The following is a 23,534-nucleotide window of genomic DNA, read 5'->3' as shown; positions in this document are numbered from 1 at the left end:
TCTGATGGGTTTGTTTTGTTTCTTCAGCCTAATGATGGCTTGCTTCACTGATAGTGACAGCTCTTTGGATCTCATCTTGACAGTTGACAGCAACAGATTCTAAATGCAAATAGCACACTTAAAATAAACTCTGGACCTTTTATCTGCTCATTATAATTGGGATAATGAGGGAATAACACACACCTGGCAGTGGAACAGCTGAGAAGCCAATTGTCCCATTACTTTTGGTCCCTTAACAAGTGGGAGGCACATATGCAAACTGTTGTAATTCCTACACCGTTCACCTGATTTGGATGTAAATACCCTCAAATTAAAGATTACAGTCTGCAGTTAAAGCATATCTTGTTTGTTTCATTTCAAATCTATTGTGGTGGTGTATAGAGCCAACAATTTTACAATTGTGTCAATGTCCCAATATTTCTGGACCTGACTGTTTGTGTCTTGTAGAACTGTGAAACTGCAGGCTAATGCAAAAATTGGGATTTAGTAAAATTGGAAAAGTTTATGTCTGGCACGGCTTGAACAAAAACCTTCCTTTTAACGACTATAGTTCATGTCATTTATCTAGTGCTTAGACACCACTTTCCTCTTGGGTCACTGTAATGATATAATTGACCGCTATCTTGGATGTACAGTACATGAAATATGATCTCACCACTCCTGCTATTGCTAAATGTTCTTTTGCTTACAGTAGTCAATGGCAAGGTTTAATTCATTGTTCGAGTAATTGAATTGACAAGAACACAAAAGGCATAGATTTTAGGAGAACATCAATATGTTAACATTTCACCCCTTCTGATCTGTAATTAACTTGTAGCTGAAGCAGCCCTATATAAAATGTATAAAATAAATGATGCTGTCTTTATATAGATATTAATGAGTTCAGAATATAAGACCGATTTACTCACTTTTTATTATGATGTCTCCCTTCCTGCCCTGTCAATGTAAGAGAATGTGACAGCTAATTTCAGATGAATGAAGCTGTCGGGGTTTAAAACTCCTGATATCGGCAAGTTCCATGAAGCTCTGTTATTTGGAAATCAAACACTCATAATCTCAGGTATCCCCACGAAACACAGATTGGAAATGCGATCTGACAATGCTAGCACTGCAAAGCTGAGATGATAACATGGATTTTAAAATACCTTCTGACCAGAATGAAGCGGTAAAGAGTCACTCCACCAAGAATTCCAAACGTTACTATTAGTTTGCTAGTTCATCCCTGGTTTTCCTAAGAAGCCATTTTTTTTTCTGACACCAGATCAGTGGCTCAGAGCTCTGGCTGATGAAATCCTTCTCATCCACACCACCGCGATGGTCATCTTGCCATCCTACTGACCCGACAGAGCCTACCATCTGCTGATGCCTTTAGCACCACAACCAACAACTTCCCATCTGCTGCCCCACTCCATGAAGTCTGCTGCTACATACAACCTCTAATTCACCAGCACTGGACTCTAACCAGAGGAGTCCTATAATACAAGCCTGAAAATTACCTTAGATTTAGAAGATCACTTCTTCAAGGGAGAAAGAGGAGGAAGGCTGGTCAGAGGAGCCTGTTTGCTTACTTCCTTTGCACTCTATGCACCTTCATTCCTTTTGGTTCTGAAGAAAAAGGAACATGGCTTCTGTGTATTTATTTATTTGTAACAAAATTCCTTTCCCTTCATAAAGGATTCATGATTCTATTAAGCTCTGGACCGAACATGCTGGACTGCTGAAAGAGAAGGGTGCAGAAATTTAGCTTCGACATCCTCATTCCAAGACTTAAGATAGGCTTAAGATTGCTCTAGGGCCAGCCCTAGGGAGTCGAGAGGAAGGTAGCAAAGAAAGTCCCCTGGCATTTTAGGAGTAGACATATTACGCATTAGGCTACTTTCACACTGCCGTTTCTGGGTCCGCCTGTGAGATCCGTTTTAAGGCTCTCACAAGCGGCCCCAAACGGATCAGTATAGCCCCAATGCATTCTGAATGGATGCGGATCCGTTCAGAATGCATCAGTTTGGCTTCGTTCCGCCTCCATTCCTCTCTGGAGGCGGACACCAAAACGCTGCTTGCAGCGTTTTAGTGTCCGCCTGGCGGGGCGGAGCCAAACGGATCCGTCCTGACTTACAATGTAAGTCAATGGGCAGGGCCATCTTTACCAAGGGGCAAAAGGGGCAGCTGCCCTGGGCCCAGTTGCTCCTGGGGGGCCCAAGGCAGCTGCCTCTTGAGCCCTGCTAGCTACTGCCCCGGGTGTCAGGCTGTCGGCTACACAGGCATCATGATCGTACTGTGTTAATGATCTTAATTCTAGGACCTTAATGAGTTTTGCTCTAGGACCTTAATGACATCATTACCATGTGACCAGTAACCTAGCAATTACTGGTCACATGGCTATGAGGTCATCACAGGTCCTACTGAGTTGCAGAAGTTAACTGTGGAGCTTTTTTGTGTAAAGATTACATCAGAAAAAGGTGACAGGGGCTGTTATGTTAATATACTGTAAACTACTGTATAGTGGGGTGCTGTATACTGTGTGGTGGGCTGTATACTGTGTGGTGGGCTGTATATTGTGTAGTGGGCTATATATTGTGTAATGGGCTGTATATTGTGTGGTGGGCTGTATACTGCGGGGGGGTGGCCTGTATACTGTGTGGGGGCCTGTATACTGTGTGGGGGCCTGTATAGTGTGGGGGGGCCTGTATAGTGTGGGGGGGCCTGTATAGTGGGGGGGAGTGCTATACTGCTGTACTGTATAGTGTGGGGGGCTGTATCGTGTATAGTTTGGGGTGCTGTATACAGTGAGGTGTTGTATACCGTGAGGTGCTGTATACTGTGGGCTGCTATACTGCTCTACTATATACTGTGGGGTACTGTATAGTGTGGGGTTCTATACTGCATGCTGTGTGGTGCTGTATACTATAGGGTGCTATACTGCATACTGTGGGGTGCTGGGGTGCACTGTAACACTAGGGTGAGCCGAGCCCTGGTCTCCTTCCTGCAGAGCGGTGCCCACTTCCAGCCCTGAGCCCAGCTGCCCAGAGCACTGATCCTGAGCCTCTGGAGTCTTCAGAACTGGAAGTATGTACAGTCATTCACTGGACTCTACCAGATGTGTGGATTTTTTGTGTGTGTGTTGTGGTGGAGGGCGTGATTGCATGCTAAGGTGTGGGAAGGCGGGATCCAGGGGGCCCAAGTAAATTTTTGCCCAGGGTCCAATCAATATTAAAGACGGCCCTGTCAATGGGCACGGATCTGTTTACATTGACACAAATATGGTGCAATTGTAAATGGATCCGTTCCCCATTGACTTTCAATGTAAGTCAGGACGGATCCTTTTGATTGACACTTAGACTTAGATTTTTTTTTTTTTACTAAGTTATGCAGACAGATCCGTACTGAACGGATACCAGCGTTTGCATTTATAGGTGCGGATCCGTCTGTGCAGATCCGCACCTAACGCAGGTGTGAAAGTAGCCTAATCTATTCACTTGAAACCCCATTGCTAGTTTTAGAGGCAAGTTCCCAAAATTAACTTTTTAGAATCGATTAAATAAATGGACATGTACCTGGACCCCATATCTGGCTTGCTGTCAAAGAAAGACTACTCCTGATGCATGATAGTCTTTTTAAACCTGCCTGACTTGAAAGAACTCAGACAACTACAGGCAGGGGCATATCTAAAGCCTAATGGGCCATGGTGCAAGAGTTCAGCTTGGGCCCTTCTTCCCTCAGTGTTTGGTGGCAAGGGGAAGGGGTTCACCTAGCCTTTCTGCTGCCTGAGACAAAAATTGAAATAGCACCTCCCATGCCAAGTTCTCAACCTTACCCCGTCCCTCCAGCTCTACTGTTAAAGACATACTTGGAAACTATTACATACAGTGCTACAAAACATGCAGGAGAATACAGCACTACATACCTCTTACATCCAGTGATGTCTCCTCTGATGTAGAGGTTCTCTTTACTCCTCTTTTCCTCACTTTTTTATGGTGCCCCCTCTTGTTCTTTTGATTCCCTCTCAGGAACAACCACCTAAAGTGTTTAGTGCTGCTGGGAATTCTCTTCTAGTGCACCACTTCATTTTGGCTGGCCTGCACAATACAAGGAATCACTCATCCACCCTGTAGAAGTGGTTTTGCATACTGGAACTGGAAACATTAGGTGGATGTTATGAGAGAGAGAGAGTCAAAAGAGCACTAGAGGGCACCACAACAGATAAGTAACAACAATCCACACACAGGAAAACTTTTTTTTCCAGTTGAAAATTATTATTTTTGTGGTGATGTAACAGAATAAATGAATATGAATTTGGGAAAAACCCTTTAACTTGATTGCTATATATTTTTGTAGTATGGCCATATAAATGAATGGATGCATTGTCCGTGCATGAACATAAGATCCATATGTTCTACACTAGGTTTATAGTAAAAAGAAAAAAAGAAAAACTGGTCTTTGGTACATTTTGACAATTTTGCAGTCATCTCATACAGAAGTACAGAAGTGATATAAATGTAATTAATTTGTAAATATAAAATAATCTATTTGGTTTGTTGAGATTGGTGGTTTTGTTTAGGTTTTTCTTCCAGTGTCTGCTGAATATTTCATCAGTACAAGCTTTGAACAAGGCTTAGAAAAGGCACAGTTTTATTTTTAGCTTGTGGAGCGGGATGTGTTTTTCCAAATCAATAGGTGGCTTGCTGAAAAAAAATTCATTATAATAATTTATTTATGTAACGGTTTTGTCCAGCACATTCTAGTGTATTACCGCTTGGCAAATCACAAAGCCAATTCCCAGCTTTACTTTGAGATTGAATTGTTCTGTCACTGTACACAGCTGATCAAACAACAGTATTTTAGTGCCAACATCTTTGCAGTTTTTGGATAATACTTTTGTTTATTTTGTGCATGGTTATGACTGACAACACAAAATGTTTTATTTATTTTCTACCTCTCTTTAAAACTATTGCTTTTCCTAAATTATATGGGAGTTTTACCAGCCACTTACAAAATTTTGACCTAAAGCTTAAAATGGTGTAATATAACAAACCGAGTAATACCTTACCGATCCCCTGTGTTACATTGGCGGCCCGTGCCTGTGTGTCTATTGTATATATTCTTCATTGAAACTAGCCTTGTTCTGAAGTATTTCAAGGGTTAACCCTTCTTTGATTCTGTGTGCAGCTGCTTCTAATAAGTTAATCATCTCTGCTATATATGCTGTGCTGTTTATCTCACTCTCTGCCTGAGCAATAGGCTTACTAGCTTTTTAGATCCTGCAAAAGTGCTATAATCTGCTTGTCTGCCCGTGTACCAACTTCTACTTGATTCCTGGATTCTGACCTACTTCCACCTGACGTGACCCGTGCTTGATCACCATTTTGACCCTGAGCTGCTTGCCCAGTACTTTGGACTTGTTTCGCAGATTTTCAGAAACTCTACCTGCTCTGACCATAGTCTGTTACTGACTAAGGGCCAGATTTATCATTAGCTCAGGTCAGAATAATGGAGTGAAAAAGTCAAGTCCCAAACGCTAAAACTGCACACAAATTTGCGCCTTTTTTCTGCTCTGCACTATGCTCGCCAGTTTTCTGAAAGTGGGCGTGTTTTATTATGTAAATGGATCTCTAGACAGATTTACTATTGGGACTATTTAAAAAGTCGTAAAAAAGTTGCATTTTCACTCCAGTGAGGACCATGCTTATCTTATGAGACTTTTTAATAGAACATGCGACTTTGTCCTAAAAACGTTAGACTTTTTCGTAAAGATGTGCGACTTTTGTAAAGCTGCTTACTGACGGATAAACTGCTACCGCCAAACCACATTTATTACAGTCTTTAAGGGCTGATCATAAATCTGACTTCGCTAAAACTGACTTTAGCCATAAACAAAAAAATCACAGAAAAAACTAAGATAACTTAAAGACTTTAGCCATATATGAAAGTGGAGTGAGCTGTCAGAGTAATGATAAATCTGGCCCTAAGAGTTTTGTCTGATTCCTCAGTGGGTCAGCTGTCAACCACACCAAGACTACTCCAGGAGGTAGCTGCCTGGTGGCTCCCCTGCAGCAAAGTCCAGATCCCTTTATAGGGGTTAAAGGCTGAATACCGGGGATGCCAGGTTTAAGCCAAAGTCAAACTAGTTGGTTGACACAGTGGTTCCACACCCACTGATAGTTACACTTTGCCACTCCTGTGCTGCTGCCTTCTGTCTCTTGTGATGGTCCCTGTAGTCTGGCCTCAAGTGGCAACATTTTCTTTTTACGACCTCTGTATCCGATCATTGCCTTCAGTGGACATATCTGAAATCAGAGATTACAGAGAATACAGAGACCAGCGTAGGGAGCAGGGAAGCAGTGATGGGGATCTGTAAGCCCATACTTTGGTATTTTATACCGTTCTGTGCCATTAAAGATTTAAAGGAGCTGGACAATACCTTTTAATATAAAAATAGCAATGTTACATGTTATACAAGCATGCTAATATTGTATAGGCCTTACTAACAGAATTGTTGATAAATTACCAGTACTCTGTTAGGTAATAGCCGTTTCACTGATGACTTTTAAATGTTTGTCTTTAAATATAATATACTACACATAACATAGGCTTATCAAATGGAAATCATGAAGCAAAATACATTAAGACACTGTGCAACAGAACGTCTAAAGCATGCGTTATAAGATAGCATATATTAAATCTAAAAAAGAAAAGATTCATAGCATGACCGGTAATATTTAAAATGGAACATAGCCTACAATATACTGTGGGATGCGAAAGTTTGGGCAACCTTGTTAATCGTCATGATTTTCCTGTATAAATCGTTGGTCGTTACGATAAAAAATGTCAGTTAAATATATCATATAGGAGACACACACAGTGATATTTGAGAAGTGAAATGAAGTTTATTGGATTTACAGAAAGTGTGCTATAGTTGTTTAAACACAATTAGGCAGGTGCATACATTTGGGCACTTTTGTCATTTTATTGATTTCAAAACCTTTAGAACTAATTATTGGAACTCAAATTGGCTTGGTAAGCTCAGTGACCCCTGACCTACATACACACGTGAATCCAATTATGAGAAAGAGTAGTTAAGGGGGTCAATTGTAAGTTTCCCTCCTCTTTTAATTTTCTCTGAAGAGTAGCAGCATGGGGGTCTCAAAACAACTCTCAAATGACCTGAAGACAAAGATTGTTCACCATCATGGTTTAGAGGAAGGATACAGAAAGCTGTCTCAGAGATTTCAGCTGTCTGTTTCCACAGTTAGGAACATATTGAGGGAATGGAAGACCACAGGCTCAGTTCAAGTTAAAGCTCGAAGTGGCAGACCAAGAAAAATATCGGATAGACAGAAGCGATAAATGGTGAGATCAGTCAACCCACAGACCAGCACCAAAGACCTACAACATCATCTTGCTGCAGATGGAGTCACTGTGCATCGTTAAACCATTCAGCGCACTTTACACAAGGAGATGCTGTATGCGAGAATGATGCAGAGGAAGCCTTTTCTCTGCCACAGCACAAAAAGTGCCGCTTGAGGTGGGCTAACGCACATTTGGACAAGCCAGCTTCATTTTGGAATAAGGTGCTGTGGACTGATGAAACTAAAATTGAGTTATTTGGCCATAACAAGGGGCGTTATGCATGGAGGAAAAAGAACACAGCTTTCCAAGAAAAACACCTGCTACCTACAGTAAAATATGGTGGTGCTTCCATCATGCTGTGGGGCTGTGTGGCCATTGCAGGGACTGGGAATCTTGTCAAAGTTGAGGAATGCATGGATTCCACTCAGTATCAGCAGATTCTGGAGACCAATGTCCAAGAATCAGAGACAAAGCTGAAGCTGCGCCGGGGCGGGATCTTTCAACAAGACAACGACCCTAAACACTGCTCAAAATCCACTAAGACATTTATGTAGAGGAACAAGTACAACGTTCTGGAATGGCCATCTCAGTCCCCAGACCTGAATATAATTGAAAATCTGTGGTGTGACTTAAAGAGAGCTGTCCATGCTCGGAAGCCATCAAACCTGAATGAACTTCAGATGTTTTGTAAAGAGGAATGGTCCAAAATACCTTCAACCAGAATCCAGACTCTCATTGGAACCTTCAGGAAGCGTTTAGAGGCTGTAATTTCTGCAAAAGGAGGATCTACTAAATATTGATTTAATTTCTTTTTTTGTGGTGCCCAAATGTATGCACCTGCCTAATTTTGTTTAAACAATTATAGCACACTTTCTGTAAATCCAATAAACTTCATTTCACTTCTCAAATATCACTGTATGTGTCTCCTATATGATATATTTAACTGACATTTTTTATCGTAACAACCAATGATTTATACAGGAAAATCATGACGATTAACAAGGTTGCCCAAACTTTCGCATCCCACTGTATTCTACCTCTTCAAAACACAACCATGTAAACAGCAAAACAGGAAAAGAAAGAAAAAAGAAAGGAAAAGAGAGAGTGGGCATGTGTTTTCATAGGAGAAAGAGGTTCAGGCAGCAATCAAGAGGGATGGGGGAGGGGTGGCAATTATAATGTGAGCTTGCAGGGTCTATAGATACAGTGACTGAGGAACGGGATGCAGCGCCACTATATCTTGACATGGCAGACAATGATAAGAAATTGGGATTCTTGATCAGTCTGCAACATAAAAACGTGAGCTTTGAAGGTAAAGCATTCATGTAGATGATACACATAGGGAACATTTATCATCCCCTCTGCACCAGAAAACTTGCTCCAAAAATTTGCAAACTATTGTGCACACTGCTGTTGCGCAAAAGTTTGCAACTTCTTTGGGAGTTTTGCTCACTGCTGGCCAAAAGGTGAGGGGCCGGAGTAGTCCTGAACAGATGCACCAAAAATATTAAGAGGCATGTGCTTCTTAAAAGGGTTACCCAGGAAAAGATATTTCTTCCCTATCCAAAGGATAAGTTATCAGTATCAGATCTGTGGGCTGAGACACCCAGAACACCCTCCGATCAGCTGTTAGAAGAGGCCTTGAGCGCCTTCACCTCTTCCTAGGCCAGTGACATCACTGTATGTTGTCACATGGCCTAGTTGCAGCTCAGCCCCATTCAAATCAATGGGACTGAACCATAATACCAAGCACGACCACTATATGATGTACAGCGCCGTCCTTGGAAAGTTGCTTGGATCCTACATCGCTCACCAGAGCTCGGGTGAGGACAGCGGCTCCCTGAAACAGCTGATAAGCTGGGATGCCAGGGCTTGGACCTCCACTGATGTGATATCCTGGGGATAAGTCATCATTGTCTTTTCCAGGATAACGGCTTTACTAATTGAGGCCCATCTAAAACAAACAGAGGAAAAATAGTCTTTGTTCAAATTCTGCTCCATTTTCTATATTTCATAAGGTATGCCCCCTTGTTGCACGGAGGTCCTGTCCATAAAAGGGCAGCTGATGGATGGTCATGTGACCAGGCAAATCACCTGCTCACCTCCATTCCAATACACTCTGCCTGTCATCCACACTGGGTTTGTTGGGAGTTTTGCAGTTTTAGTGTAGTTGAATGGCAGAGGCCGAGTGACGTGTCTGGTCACATAACCCTTCATCAGCGGCCATATTATGCATAGGACCTCCATGCAGACAGCACAGATGATTTGCCCAACAAGGAACATGGCTTGTGAAGTATAGCAAATTACACGTAATATCATCAAAGGCTATATTAGTAAGTGCCATATAGTCATCTTGCATACATATTGGTCACAAGTAGCCAGAAAGTGGCCAACCTCTTTAAGACTGCAATAAATGTCTCCCATGGTATTTGGAAGTTTTATTTGTATTTGTTTACTAGAGGAGCACTTAGTCTATATGTTTCTCTTTTTAGGCAGTTTTTTTACACAACTTGTTTAGCTGGTGAAACTTGGTCCGTTTGACGGCCACATTTCCTGGACCAACCACCGCTTGGCTTACCCAGATTTACTGTATCATAGTGATGTGATGCTGTGAGTTCCAGCCCAACCACAGGTCTGCTGTCCTATACTCACAGCAACATGTAGGGTATGGGAGAGTAGACCTGTTGTTGGGCTGGAACTCACAACATCATAGATTACTATGATACAGTGAGTCTGGGTCAGCTAGGCCGTGGTTGGTCCAGGAAATGTGACCATCACATAAAGCGTGTATCATGGACCAACTTTCCTCATAGGAAACAGGTATAAAAGAATACTGTAGATATGCAGAAATGAACTATCCAATTCAGTGAGATGCCCATTCTCAAGCCAGAACTACCTTTAAAATACAATTCAATAATTCATGATGAATAACAGTCTGCCTGTTGTCATCTCGCAAGTCCTTGTAGATCCTTTGTTTAAATAGACAGATTGCACGGTTCTTAAAAACGAGCAGAATGCAAATCAGATGTTTTCCTACCTCCATCAACTTCACTAATCACATTCTCTCTCTCACTGGAATATTACGGGACTCTAGAGAGGAAAGGAGCAGTAGCACAACACCACTAAAACATAATGAAAAACTTTTAACATTTTTTTAATGGCAAATGTTGCATAGTTAAATTGTCTAATTTCAGAGAACGTATTAAAAAGTAATTCCAGAGCTAAGGTCTGTGCTAATCAGTTTCCTGTGCTACTAATGGGAGAGCATCTGCTAAAAAAAAAAAGTCTTTCTATGACAACCTTATGCTAGCCGAACATTATTTATCTTTAATGAAATCTTTGTCATTTTTAGGCTTGTCGATAAATGGATGAATGAAACTGGAGCCCATTCTCTTACATTCCCACTCAGTACTTGCCTGGAACTCATCTTGCTGCTCTCCCTCAACAATACAGCTTTGCCTCATTCTTTGCGTTTCATGAACAACTGGAAGGTAATGGAAACCTTATCATACTTTGTAATATAATTTGCGAGAAATGTTTCAATATTGTCTGTAGCACTGGTTATCAACTTTAACGAGAACTTGTAACTTCTACAACTATTTGTATTCCCAATTTAGTACCAATTCTGGAGCATATATTCTTATGACTGTATGTTCTACCATTCTTTTATTACTCCTGCTGGAAGTAATGTGTCAATTAATAGTAGTTTGCAATTAAGGTCCAGATTGGTGTTTCCATTTGGTAGTGTGTCCCTACATAATCTGACAGGACTGATTGGAGACACACCCCAACTAGTAACACATTTCTGGACCTTAATTGCAACCTGCTAGTAATTATTTCACAAATTCTAGCAGGAAAATGACTGATATACTATAGATTCACAGATGCATAGAGGGGATTTTTTTAAATAAACATCCTCTTTAATGACAAATGTTTTTTACAAAAGCACTATAATAACTATAAGATACCTTTACTCTCTGCATTTTTTTATGTAAGCCTCAGAAGCCCATTGTACATGTTTAATGGCTTTGTTTGTCCTGCTAAAAGATGCTACCTCTATCCTTGACCATGCTGTCTTCAGATATAATAGGCCCAATATCTGTGGTCACAAGCTGTGACATGTGGAGTACTATGTGAACTCCAGGGTAGCTTATGACATATCTGTTTAGTTATCGTATTGTCAGTGGTTAATACTGTTGAGAGTTGTAGTATTTTCTATGTTCTATGATAGCGCCAACGTGGCTGACAATATTGCTACTTCATTGACATATCTAGCTCAGGCTTCACCTGTGGTCTAGTGGTGGACTACAGAGAAACTCTAAAACAGTCCTGTTCAGATAGTCACATCTTTGGAAGCATGAAGAGTTCAAGAGAGAGGGCTGGATTCATTTCTGGAGTGTAATAATATTACAGGTTTTAGTTCAGTGGTGGCAAACCTATGGCATGGGTGTCAGAGGCGGCACTCAGAGCCCTCTGTGGGCACCCGCACCCTGGACAAAGTCTGTTGTGTACAGTGTACCGATATGCCTTAGACTTTTCCTGCCATTCATCAGCGCAGGGTGCACTATGAGCAGCACAGGCAGCGCACTGAATGTAGGCAAGCTATTATAGCTAAGTGATAAAGTACATGGAAGATATACTATACTGGTATTCACTTTAAATCGCTGTGTTGGCACTTTGCGATAAATAAGTGAGTTTTGGGTTGCACTTTGAGCACTCGGTCTCTAAAAGGTTCACCATCACTGTTATAGTTACTAAGATTTCTGGAGAGATCGTTGATCCAGGGACTTATTCTGATTGCCTGATCGGAATTGGGAAGGCATTCCCAGCCCCCCCTAAAATGAGGTAAAAACACCTGGTGAATATCCTCCTGTTCCAGTGCTGCAGCACCTGTTTCAACTGTTTCGGTCCCTGCCGGGCCAAAAGTGGAACTCACTAGTGATTGAATACTAGAACCCAGTGGCCACAGGGAAATGAACCCCACATAGGCAATCTGTAGCTGTAGGATGTTTAATAACAGTCTGTATCTTTTGAACCATATACATTATATACCTAACTCAGGATTGTTGTTCCATCTAAGGGTATTGAATGTCAGTATTTATGGGTAAAATAGTAGATACTCTGCAAAATTCCTAAAAAGGTTTCAGCTGGTGCAGAAAAATATCAATAAGCACTGGGCAAAACATAAAAAGGAGCTAAACGGTTTCCTTTCTTGCCCTCATTCACATAAATGTTCCTCACACAAGCCCTCTCTTGAAACTGTGGTTTACTCCTATACTGTATTGTTTTTAATGACAGGCCATTTACTTATGATTGATTTGTTTTAATAACGTACAATCCTATTTTAGAAAGGTCAGTGGAAAGTAAACTGTTATTTGGAAAGTTTGCAGCTTTACAGGATCATATTTTCCATAAATCAAAGAGTGTCTTTGGATTCCTTCTAGGTATATAATTCTTTCTGCATATACTATGCTTCTAAACATTGATATGTACTTATTCGGGGAGGAATGACGTAAATCAGATAGCGTACTGCTATAATAGTAAAACTTGTGTTCATTGCAAAGTATTGTCCTTCGGTATCATCAGTTGTTGGCGAAATTGGCAGCATACAATGGTGTGCAAAAGTTTTAGTCAGTTTTATGTTTAGTTTTAAAATGTAAATTAAGAATGCTTAAATTAGAAGTGTTATTAGTTAATTTTTAGCAATTAAAACGTAAAGTGAATGAACAAAAGAGACATCTACCGTATTTTTCGCCCCATAAGACGCACAAAAAGTTGGGGAAAATGCCCCTGCATCTTATGGGGTTAATGCTGCCATTTTACATCGCAGACTGCGATGTATCAGCTGGAGGGGAAAGGGAGGGCGGGCCGATGCGGTCAATGTACTCCAGCCCCGCCGCTCACTCACTGCTTTATTACTTAAACATTTTATAATAATAGCTTTAATTGACGTTCCGATCCCCAGCCCCATGTGTACTACCGTACTTACTAAATGTCCCGTAGCAGGCAGAGCAGGGCGGACGGCTGACCGAAACTCACTGATGTCACGTGCCCGCGCCACCTACTTCATTCATAAAGTAGGTGCCGCAGGCATGTCACGTGACATCAGTGAGTTGCAGCCGCCCGCCCTGTTAGTAAGTACGGTAGTACAGATGGGGCTGGGGATCGAAACGTCAATTCAAGCTATTATTATAAAATGTTTAGGCATTAAGGAAGTGAGTGAGCGGTGGGGCCGGAGTGAGCGCACTGGCCCCGCCGCATTTAAATGACACAGGCCCCTCCTCCCTCCCCCATCCCAAGGGTTTAGCTATGGTATATTAGGGCGTCTGTGGATGCCACTATTATGGGGTGGGGAATATGTGGATGGCATTGGTATGGGGTGGGGGATCTGTGGGTGACACATATATAGCAGTGCCATCCACAGATCCCCCTCCATAACAGTGCCATCCACAGATCCCCCCCATAACAGTGCCATCCACAGATCACGCCCCCCCATAACAGTGCCATCCACACATCCCCCATAACAGTGCCATCCACAGATCCACCCCCCCATAACAGTGCCATCCACAGATCCCCCTCCATAACAGTGCCATCCACAGATCCCCCTCCATAACAGTGCCATCCACAGATCCCCCTCCATAACAGTGCCATCCACAGATCCCCCTCCATAACAGTGCCATCCACAGATCACCCCCCCATAACAGTGCCATCCACAGATCACCCCCCCATAACAGTGCCATCCGCAGATCCCCCCCATAACAGTGCCATCCGCAGATTCCCCCCCCATAACAGTGCCATCCACAGATCCCCTCCATAACAGTGCGTCATCCACAGATCTCCCATAACAGTGTCATGCACAGACCACCATTAGTTCAAAACCCACCAAAAGCACACCTTTTGGTTAAAACATTTTTTTTTCTTATTTTCCTCCTCAAAAACCTAGGTGCGTCTTATAGGGCGAAAAATATGGTAAATCAAATCAACATGACCACCCTATGCCTTCAAAACAGCATCAATTCTTCTAGGTACCCTTGCTCAAAGGTTTTGAAGAAACTCGGCAGGGGGGTTGTTCCAAACATCTTGGGGAACTAACCACAGATCTTCTGTGGATGTAGGCTTCCTCCAATCCTTCTGTCTCTTCATGTAATCCCAGACTCTATGATGAGATCAGGAAACTATTGAGGTCACATCATTACTTCCCGAACTCCTAGTTCTTTACACTGAAGATAGTTCTTAATGACATTGGCTGTATGTTTGGAGTCATTGTCCTGCTGCAGAACAAATTTGGAGCCAATCAGACTCTTCCCTGATGGTATTGTCTAATGGGTATCTGCTTGTATTTCTTATCATTGAGGACACCGTTAATCCTGACCAGGGTGCAGCACCAACCTGCAAGGAACCTCCACCATGCTTCACTATTGCCTGCAGACACTCATTATTGTACTACTCTCCAGCGCCTTGGTGTACAAACTGGCTCCTGTTACAGCCAAATATTTCACATTTTGACTCATCAGTCCAGACCATCTGCTGCCATTTTTCTGTACTGTAGTTTCTATGTTTACAGGCATAGTGGAGTCGCTTGGTCTTGTCCCCACATGGAAGGTATGACTTTTTGTCCACAATTCTTCAATGAAGACTTTCCTGAACATTAGACGAAAGGCAGGCAAGATGTGTGTGTTCGGACTTGTCAAAATCCAGCTGTGCAATCTTTCTTTTTCCTGACATCTGCCATTGGGGTACAGTCAGGAGGTTCCTATGCACAGTACATGGTTGTTTCCTCTGGAGAACGTTAATCTAATGTGTATGGCCAGTTTAATTTGCCTTCCTCTAATAATACACAGTGAGAGGGCAACCGTACACTTTGGTAGCAAGAAATTTATAATAATCCACATAACACATATGAAGGCTAGAAATGTATTTACATAGAGAAGAGTGTCAAGCACACCCTGGTGAAAACCCACAATAAGCATATAATCATATGTACAATTTTAAAACACTTGTACAAGGAAGGTTCTCACTGTCCTTGCTTAGAAGATGACACTTATCAAGCTAAATTCAAGATGATAAAAATAAAGTTTTCAGTTACAAAGTAATGTTGGTCCATTCCCTAAATAGGTAAGTATGGTCCATACATTCTCATAGACATAAAGGGAAAACAGTGCATTTCGATGGTTACATTACAGGAACCTGGTCAGTCAAGTGAAATGAACTAATTAAAGGGGTTATCCAATTTCTCAACCCCCCCCCCCACATGTGGCAGTCCCCTTAACGGTAATATACTTACCCCGCTCCCCACAACGCTCCTGATCCCTGCACCACCGCTACTACTTCTCCCTGCACACAGATGAAATCATCCGGTGTTGGGGGAGGGGACGAGCCTCCCTAGCGTCACACGCAATGCTACGGAGGCTAGTCCCCGTCTGCCATTGGCTGCTCCCCCCTGACACCGGATGTTTTCATCCGTGTGCAGTGATAAGCAGCAGCGGCGGTGCGGGGACCAGGACGTGCGCGGGGAGCTGGGTAAGTATATTACCGGTGAGGGGCCCAGCACATGTGGGGGTTGAGAAATTGGATAACCCCTTTAAGATAAATACTGTACTTTGTCATAGTGCTCTTCTAGTAGGTGCTACTTCTCAGTGGGGTGTCCATATAATAGTTTGACTAATAATTGTTTTTCTGTGTTAAATCCCCGAAAGACCCTATTACATGGGCAGATTATTGTTAAGATGATCGCTAACGAGCGTTCATATGATAATCTGGCAGTGTAATACTGCCGCTGATTACCCGATGAATGAGTAAACGCTTGTTCATCAGATAATCGGGATCTTTTAACATGTTAAACAATCCTGGTTTGCCGGCAGCAGATCACGCCGTGTACTAGACGCTCTGCTGCCAGCAAACAATGAAGCAGTATAGGGATGAGCAATGGATTAACGAACGCTCGTCCCTATACTAAGGAGGAGAATACTGCATTTAATAGCAACGGTCTCCTCCTCTAGCAAGCAGGCAACAATCATCTGCGCTATCTGCCTGTGTAATAGGGCCTTCAGGTGTATCTAATTGTTGTATTCCTATAGTTTCTCAACAGAAAATGTTAAATCAATGGCTTTTTGATGTAATCCTGTGTACTTCTCTGATTGAGCTTAAAGGCTCATTTAGACTGCACAATTGTCGGGCACATTATCGAGCACTAACATTCCTATGTATGCTTGTTCCAGATAATCTGACTGCGTGAAGGTGCCGCAGAAATGATCTGTGGTGGAGACACCTCAATAATGCTTTCTGGTGTACCAGATTGTGCTGTCTAAATGGCGATCTGCAACCCAGAAACAATGCAGCTGTATGAGGACGAGGGAGGGCAGGCAATTGTCGGGAAGGAACACTTCCTCCCTGATAATTGTCTGCTCATAGACACGGTATAAATGCACCTTAAAGCGTATCTGAGTTTTCAAAAACGTTTACGTAATGCCTGTGCTTTTTTGTACAATCATAACTGTGAAGTATCAGTTATGTTCGGGCTTCTCTAATGTCTCTTTCAGCCATATTTATTCCCTGCTTCAGCTGGATGCATTTCACTCAGAAGCAGGGGGTGTCTCCCTTCTGCCAGTGACCTTGCTTCCCTTACTTCCCACTATGTTTGTTTTCTTTTAAGGAGCTCAGAAAGATGATGAGGGAGAAATAACATTTACATAAAGGCAGGAGGCCTGTGATGTTAAGATGCAGTGTAGGAGCAGCAGCATTTACCAGTATGAGAGATGGTGTAGGATATAATGCCTCTGCCATTGCCTACCTTTACTACTTGTCATGGAAATCTAAAGTGTAGTATCGACACCTTAGTATAGTGGCGTGTGGACTGCTTCTGGGCGATGTTAACACTATTAGTATATATGTGCTGACTGTTACATAGCAGCATCTAATCAATATTTAAAATGGTATGAAACATTTATAAGGGTCGAAACAAGCCTAATATCCTCAATTCATTTGTATTTCTTTACCTTCAGATGGCATGCAAGTACCTGTGGAGCCTGTCAAATTGTCAGAACCCTCTGTACTAATTTTTCATAAAATACATAGAGGCACATTTATTAAGACCGTTGTTTTAGATGCCAGTCTTAATAAAGCCCTGCACTGGCAGTGGATCCACCTCAGTTATGTAGAGTTGCAGACTAGTGATGGACGAACATCTGCCGGGGCAGTTCGCGAACGGGATCGCGCCAACGCGATCAAATGTTCACGGAACCGCAAGTTCTCGGCGGGTCCCATTCATTTTAATGGCAGGCGAACCTGAAAAACCTTCAGCTCATATTTGCAGCCAAGAAATAATTACTAGAAGTGCACAAATAGTCCCACAACATGGACAGTGACATACCAGATGTATTATTCGAATTTGCGATCTCCATTCATTATTTTTTTCAATGAGAAATATCGGCAATATAATTTTCGCGTACGCGCAAATGCATTATACAGTACCCAAATGCACTATAAAGAAAGTATATTGGTATATAACACCCCGCTTCAATCAGTTTTTTTGGGGGACGACTGGTATATCACACCAGTAGAAATTATTTGTTCCAATAACGCTCGTCCCTCTATATACCTGCAGTATCACAGCAGAACCGCACACAACTGCCGCACAATACAAATGCACTATTATATACTTTCTAACGTAGAAAGTATATTATAACATTGTACAAGGAAGGCAATCCATTAGAATATTGATAATAATTCACACGTCCGTAAGTGTTTTGCGGATCTGCAAAACACGGACACTGGCAATGTGCAATTTGTGGACCGCACATCGCCGGCTCTATAATAGAAAGTGCCTAATCTTGTCTGCATTGTTCTATTTTTTTGCGGAAACGGAAGCACAGATGCGGAAGTGCGGATCCGCGGATGCGGACAGCACACTCCGGCCCCATTGAAAATGAATGGGTCTGCACCCGTTCCGCAAAATTGCGGAACAGATGCCGACCAATTTTGCGGACGTGTGAATGGAAAAGATATCCCTTAAAATGAAAATAAATGAAATTATTAAAGTTAGCCAAAAAGCATAGCTGTGGTAGGCAATAACAAGTGCTCGGCGGCACCAAATCAGAAACCATATGTCCTACCACAATCCGGGAGATTCCAGTGCACATCGATGAATCCAGGAGGGAAAGCAAAATAAATCCACCCCTGGGCTAGATGATGATGTTGTATTGAAGGACAAGGTGGGCAAAGAACTGTCCCTGATATTGCCCTACAGGGGGGGTGCAATTCTGGCCCTGATAGCCTAACCACAGACCACCCGCCCTGATAAGAGCGACCCCGTCCGGAACCTTACCCTATATAAAAATGGCCCTAGTAAGCCCCTAGCCCCTGGACCCCTGACTTCCAGGAGATCACTATATAGATCTATGTGTTTTTGACTCAGTATAAAAGTATATTATAAGTATATCGCACCCCTCTGTGTATCTCACCTATCGATAGCACACCTATACTAGTGCTTAAAATGACTTTTGTGGGCCTATTAGCTAGCGTTTGGTGTCCCTAACAGCCTGTCCCTGCTCCACACAGCAACCTCTCCCTACACTGGCAAAACACTGAATGTAAAATGGCGGCCAGATCAGGTTTATTTATAAGGTAGGGGGTATGTCCATGTGCTGAAATGTCTCAATTGGCTGTCCTGTACCACCTGATGGATGTGTCATGGGTCAAAGTTCTTCACAATATAAAAGAATATGGCGGGCGCGAATTTCTCCATATGTTCGCATGTTCGGCGAATCGCGAACACGCAAAGTTCGCTGCGAAACGACCGCCGGGCCATCTTTAGTGCAGGCCTTTACAAAACTTGGGCAAATCCACCGCAACTTCTAAATGTAAGACACCTTCCTTGCTGTCTTGCATGTAAATCATTTTCTACGCCTAAATGAGACGTAGAAAATGGTAAATGAAATGAGCCTGAGGGCCTGTCCCCTTCCAGACCACACCCACCTTTTTTGACCTGGCGTGAGCATTGAAAAGTCGCAGAATGCGGCGTAAAGGACCTTTGTGCCGCAATCTTCGCCAGAAATATGCCTGATATAGGCATATTTCTTTTTCATAAATGAACACCATAATTTTTATAGGAGGATTACATTGCTTGACTTCTATAAGGAAACATAAGTTGCAGTAAAGTAAGCCGTGTTAGATTAAGTAAGTAAAGGCTCCCATACACATTAGTGTATTGTAGGCCAAACACGCTGTTTTCAGCAGGACTGCCCAACAATCTAATGTGTTTGTGGAGCTCCCAACTCTTTCCCCACAAATGATGTTAGAGGAGAATAGGATTGGGCAAATTTTATTTTTATGCCCTATTCTTTTGTACTCCTGGCAGATAAGCCACCACTAGAGGTATATGGCAGGAGATTTCTTCTGAAAACACATAATCACTTGGATTAACCAAGTTTGGTCCGAGGCTGCCATGGCAACTGAACAGCTTCCTTGATCTCAATGCAGGGGTGCTGTTCAGGCCCTAGGAGAGCACTGTTTGACAAGGCATCGGTGCTTCTGTGAGCGACGCAGTCTTCTCCGTGTTTACAAGCACAGCGCCGTATATTGTATAGCAGCTGTGCTTGGTATCGCGCTCAGTCCCATGCATGTCAATGGGGCTGAGCTGTACCTAGGCCCCCGTGACTGATGAATGTGTCGTTGCTGGCTTAGGAAAAGCTGTGCGAAGGCCGTGGCGCTACTGCGACAGCTGCGATCTTCTCAAACAGCGGATCGGTGGGGGTCTGACGCCCGGACCCCACTGATTAGCTATTCGAGAGTCCCCTGATGATGTCCTCAATGGAGCTAGGCTCTTTGTTACATAGCTAAATGTTTTCTAGTCTCCTAGCCCCACCTAAAAGTCTTCAGTTTGCAGTGCGCATGTACATTTACTTCATATTCCAGGAATGCGGCCAGGTTTCAGGCACCTTTAAGCTTCTACGTTACAAGGAATTAAAGGGGGAAAAACCACTAAAATACCTTGTCATACATTGAGTATCCCTTTTTTTTCTCCCACCTTGAGCTCTTTCAGACAACCCCTTAAAATTGTCAGTTGTAGAATAATATGATTTTTTGAATGTCATAATCTAATTATCCTGCTGTAGCTGGATGATATTTATGCCTACATGTGCTTGCTCAGCTGTAAGACTCTGCCTTGCATATATTTTATAAATTGTTGTATAGTATCACTGAGCTGTTCTGTCATTATAGCTCATCTGAAAATGTGACCTGACACCAGTCTCCTGTTTCTGCTAACCGCACAAAATCACTTAGTGTAAGAAATACTTTAAACTGACATAAAATCTGAGTTCTATTTTGTTAACCTCCTATCTCTAAGCCTGAGTTGCTGGTACACAGACTTTCTTCTTGGTATTGGATTCTCATGATGATATATGGCCTGCTTAGCTGGGAAATATTAGAACATTTCCATTTGATCACTTCTGTTATTACTGAAATTTCACACTTTCTGGTTTAATACTAGCTATTGACTGGTAAGGTCATAGGCTAATATATTTTTTCTTTTGCATTGAATGTATTAAGGGGGAAAACATACTTACATTCTGCAGAAATAGGTTTTTAAGGAGGAAAATAAGAAAACATCAGACCTCAGCTCAGACCCCTAATGTTAATCAGACCTCAGCTCAGACCGTGCAGCTACCACGTGTATAGACGTCATGGCAGCTCTTTAATCCAAGCGCTGCAAAACGCTTGGATTAAAGCTTCTGCCCCTGTCCTGCTGCTGTCACGGACAGCATACAGTTCAGTAATGCTGGCAAGGGACCAATCAGAGTGGCCCCTTGCCGACAATCGATCCGATTGGTTAGTCTGTGCAGACTAACTAATCGGATCACGGCAGTGAAAAAATGCCGGTTTCAGGCTCTGATCTGCGCTCTGCAGATTAGAGCCTGAAATCAGGTAGTGTACTTGTGCCCCCCCCCCCCGATCTGTGCCCCTATTTGTGCCCCTCCAAGCCCCCCTTGTGTCCGCCTGCCGCCGCTGAAGCTTATCTCCTGCCTCCTGCCCTGATGTGGTCCGCCCCCTCCCCGCCCCATACATTCCTCCTGCCCCCATTTCGCCTTAATTCCTGCCTCCTGTCCCTTAATGTTAGCCGTGAAACCCCCCCCCCCCCCGTTCCAGCTCTATGCTGACACTCTGCTGTAACCCCATAGATGCCACGGCAGCGGCATCCATGGGGTTAATAGAGGGAGGGGGCTCCCTGTCGCCACCATCGGGGCTGCTGCGTCCGCTGTTGCAACCTACTGATTGTATTATACTTTGTAATGCAAGAACAGCCATCAGCCCCACTGGATCTTCAAGATCCAAGAGGGACTTGATAAAAAAAGTGAAAATAATAAAAGTAAAAATAAATAAATTAATTAAAATGTAAAATTAAAAAAATAAATAGCCTTTTCCTATAAAAAAAATGAAACAAAAATACACATATTAGGTATCACCGCGTCCGTAACGACAGTCTCTATAAATATATCACGATAGACCCCGTCCGATAAACACCATAAAAAATAATAAATAAAAAATTTGTAAAAAAAGCTATTTTTGTCACCTTACATCACAAAAAGTGCAACAGCAAGCGATCAAAAAGGCTTATGACCCCCCAAAATAGTACCAAATCAGAACAGTCACCATATCAAACAGTCACCTCATCCCGCAAAAAATAATACCCTATTTAACCACTTCAGCCCCGCTAGGTGAAACCCCCTTCATGACCAGAGCACTTTTTACACTTCGGCACTACACTCCTTTCACCGTTTATTGCTCGGTCATGCAACTTACCACCCAAATGAATTTTACCTCCTTTTCTTCTCACTAATGGAGCTTTCATTTGGTGGTATTTTATTGCTGCTGACATTTTTACTTTTTTTGTTATTAATCAAAATGTAACGATTTTTTTGCAAAAAAATGACATTTTTCACTTTCAGCTGTAAAATTTTGCAAAAAAAACGACATCCATATATAAATTTTTCGCCAAATTTATTGTTCTACATGTCTTTGATAAAAAAAAAATGTTTGGGCAAAAAAAAAATGGTTTGGGTAAAAGTTATAGCATTTACAAACTATGGTACAAAAATGTGAATTTCCGCTTTTTGAAACAGCTCTGACTTTCTGAGCACCTGTCATGATTCCTGAGGTTCTACAATGCCCAAACAGTAGAAAACCCCCACAAATGACCCCATTTCGGAAAGTAGACACCCTAAGGTATTCGCTGATGGGCATAGTGAGTTCTCATACCCATGCTGGATGAGAGAAATATCTTGGCAAAAGACAACTTTTCCCATTTTTTTTATACAAAGTTGGCATTTGACCAAGATATTTTTCTCACCCAGCATGGGTATATGTAAAATGACACCCCAAAACACATTCCCCAACTTCTCCTGAGTACGGCGATACCAGATGTGTCACACTTTTTTGCTGCCAAGGTGGGCAAAGGGGCACATATTCCAAAGTGCACCTTTCGGATTTCACCGGTCATTTTTTACACATTTTGATTGCAAAGTTCTTCTCACACATTTGGGCCCCTAAATTGCCAGGGCAGTATAACTACGCCACAAGTGACCCCATTTTGGAAAGAAGACACCCCAAGGTATTCTGTGAGGGGCATGGCGAGTTCCTAGAATTTTTTTTTTTTTGTCGCAAGTTAGTGGAATATGAGACTTTGTAAGGAAAAAAGAAAAAAAAAGAAAAATCATCATTTTCCGCTAACTTGTGACAAAAAATAAAAAATTCTAGGAACTCGCCATGCCCCTCACGGAATACCTTGGGGTGTCTTCTTTCCAAAATGGGGTCACTTGTGGCGTAGTTATACTGCCCTGGCAATTTAGGGGCCCAAATGTGTAAGAAGTACCTTGCAATCAAAATCTGTAAAAAATGGCCTGTGAAATCCGAAAGGTGCACTTTGGAATGTGTGCCCCTTTGCCCACCTTGGCTGCAAAAAAGTGTCACACATCTGGTATCGCCGTACTCAGGAGAAGTTGGGGAATGTGTTTTGGGGTGCCATTTTACATATAACCATGCTGGGTGAGAGAAATATCTTGGCAAAAGACAACTTTTCCTATTTTTTTATACAAAGTTGGCATTTGACCAAGATATTTCTCTCACCCAGCATGGGTATATGTAAAATGACACCCCAAAACACATTCCCCAACTTCTCCTGAGTACGGCGATAC

General features: G+C 42.4%; 1 protein-coding gene across 2 annotated transcripts in view; it reads left to right on the top strand.

Moving 5' to 3' along the window:
* UBE3D (ubiquitin protein ligase E3D) overlaps positions 1 to 23,534 on the top strand; it is a 217,278-nt gene that overhangs the window by 142,090 nt on the left and 51,654 nt on the right. For both annotated transcript variants that reach the window (XM_044289798.1, XM_044289797.1), the window contains exon 9: positions 10,697 to 10,835. In XM_044289798.1, coding sequence (XP_044145733.1) covers positions 10,697 to 10,835 — 139 coding nt within the window. The remainder of the gene's footprint in view (positions 1 to 10,696; positions 10,836 to 23,534) is intronic.

This window comes from Bufo gargarizans, chromosome 4 (assembly GCF_014858855.1).
Source record: "Bufo gargarizans isolate SCDJY-AF-19 chromosome 4, ASM1485885v1, whole genome shotgun sequence".
NCBI lineage: Eukaryota > Metazoa > Chordata > Amphibia > Anura > Bufonidae > Bufo > Bufo gargarizans.
Note: the sequence above shows the minus strand (reverse complement) of the source record. Positions and strands in the feature narration are given on the sequence as shown.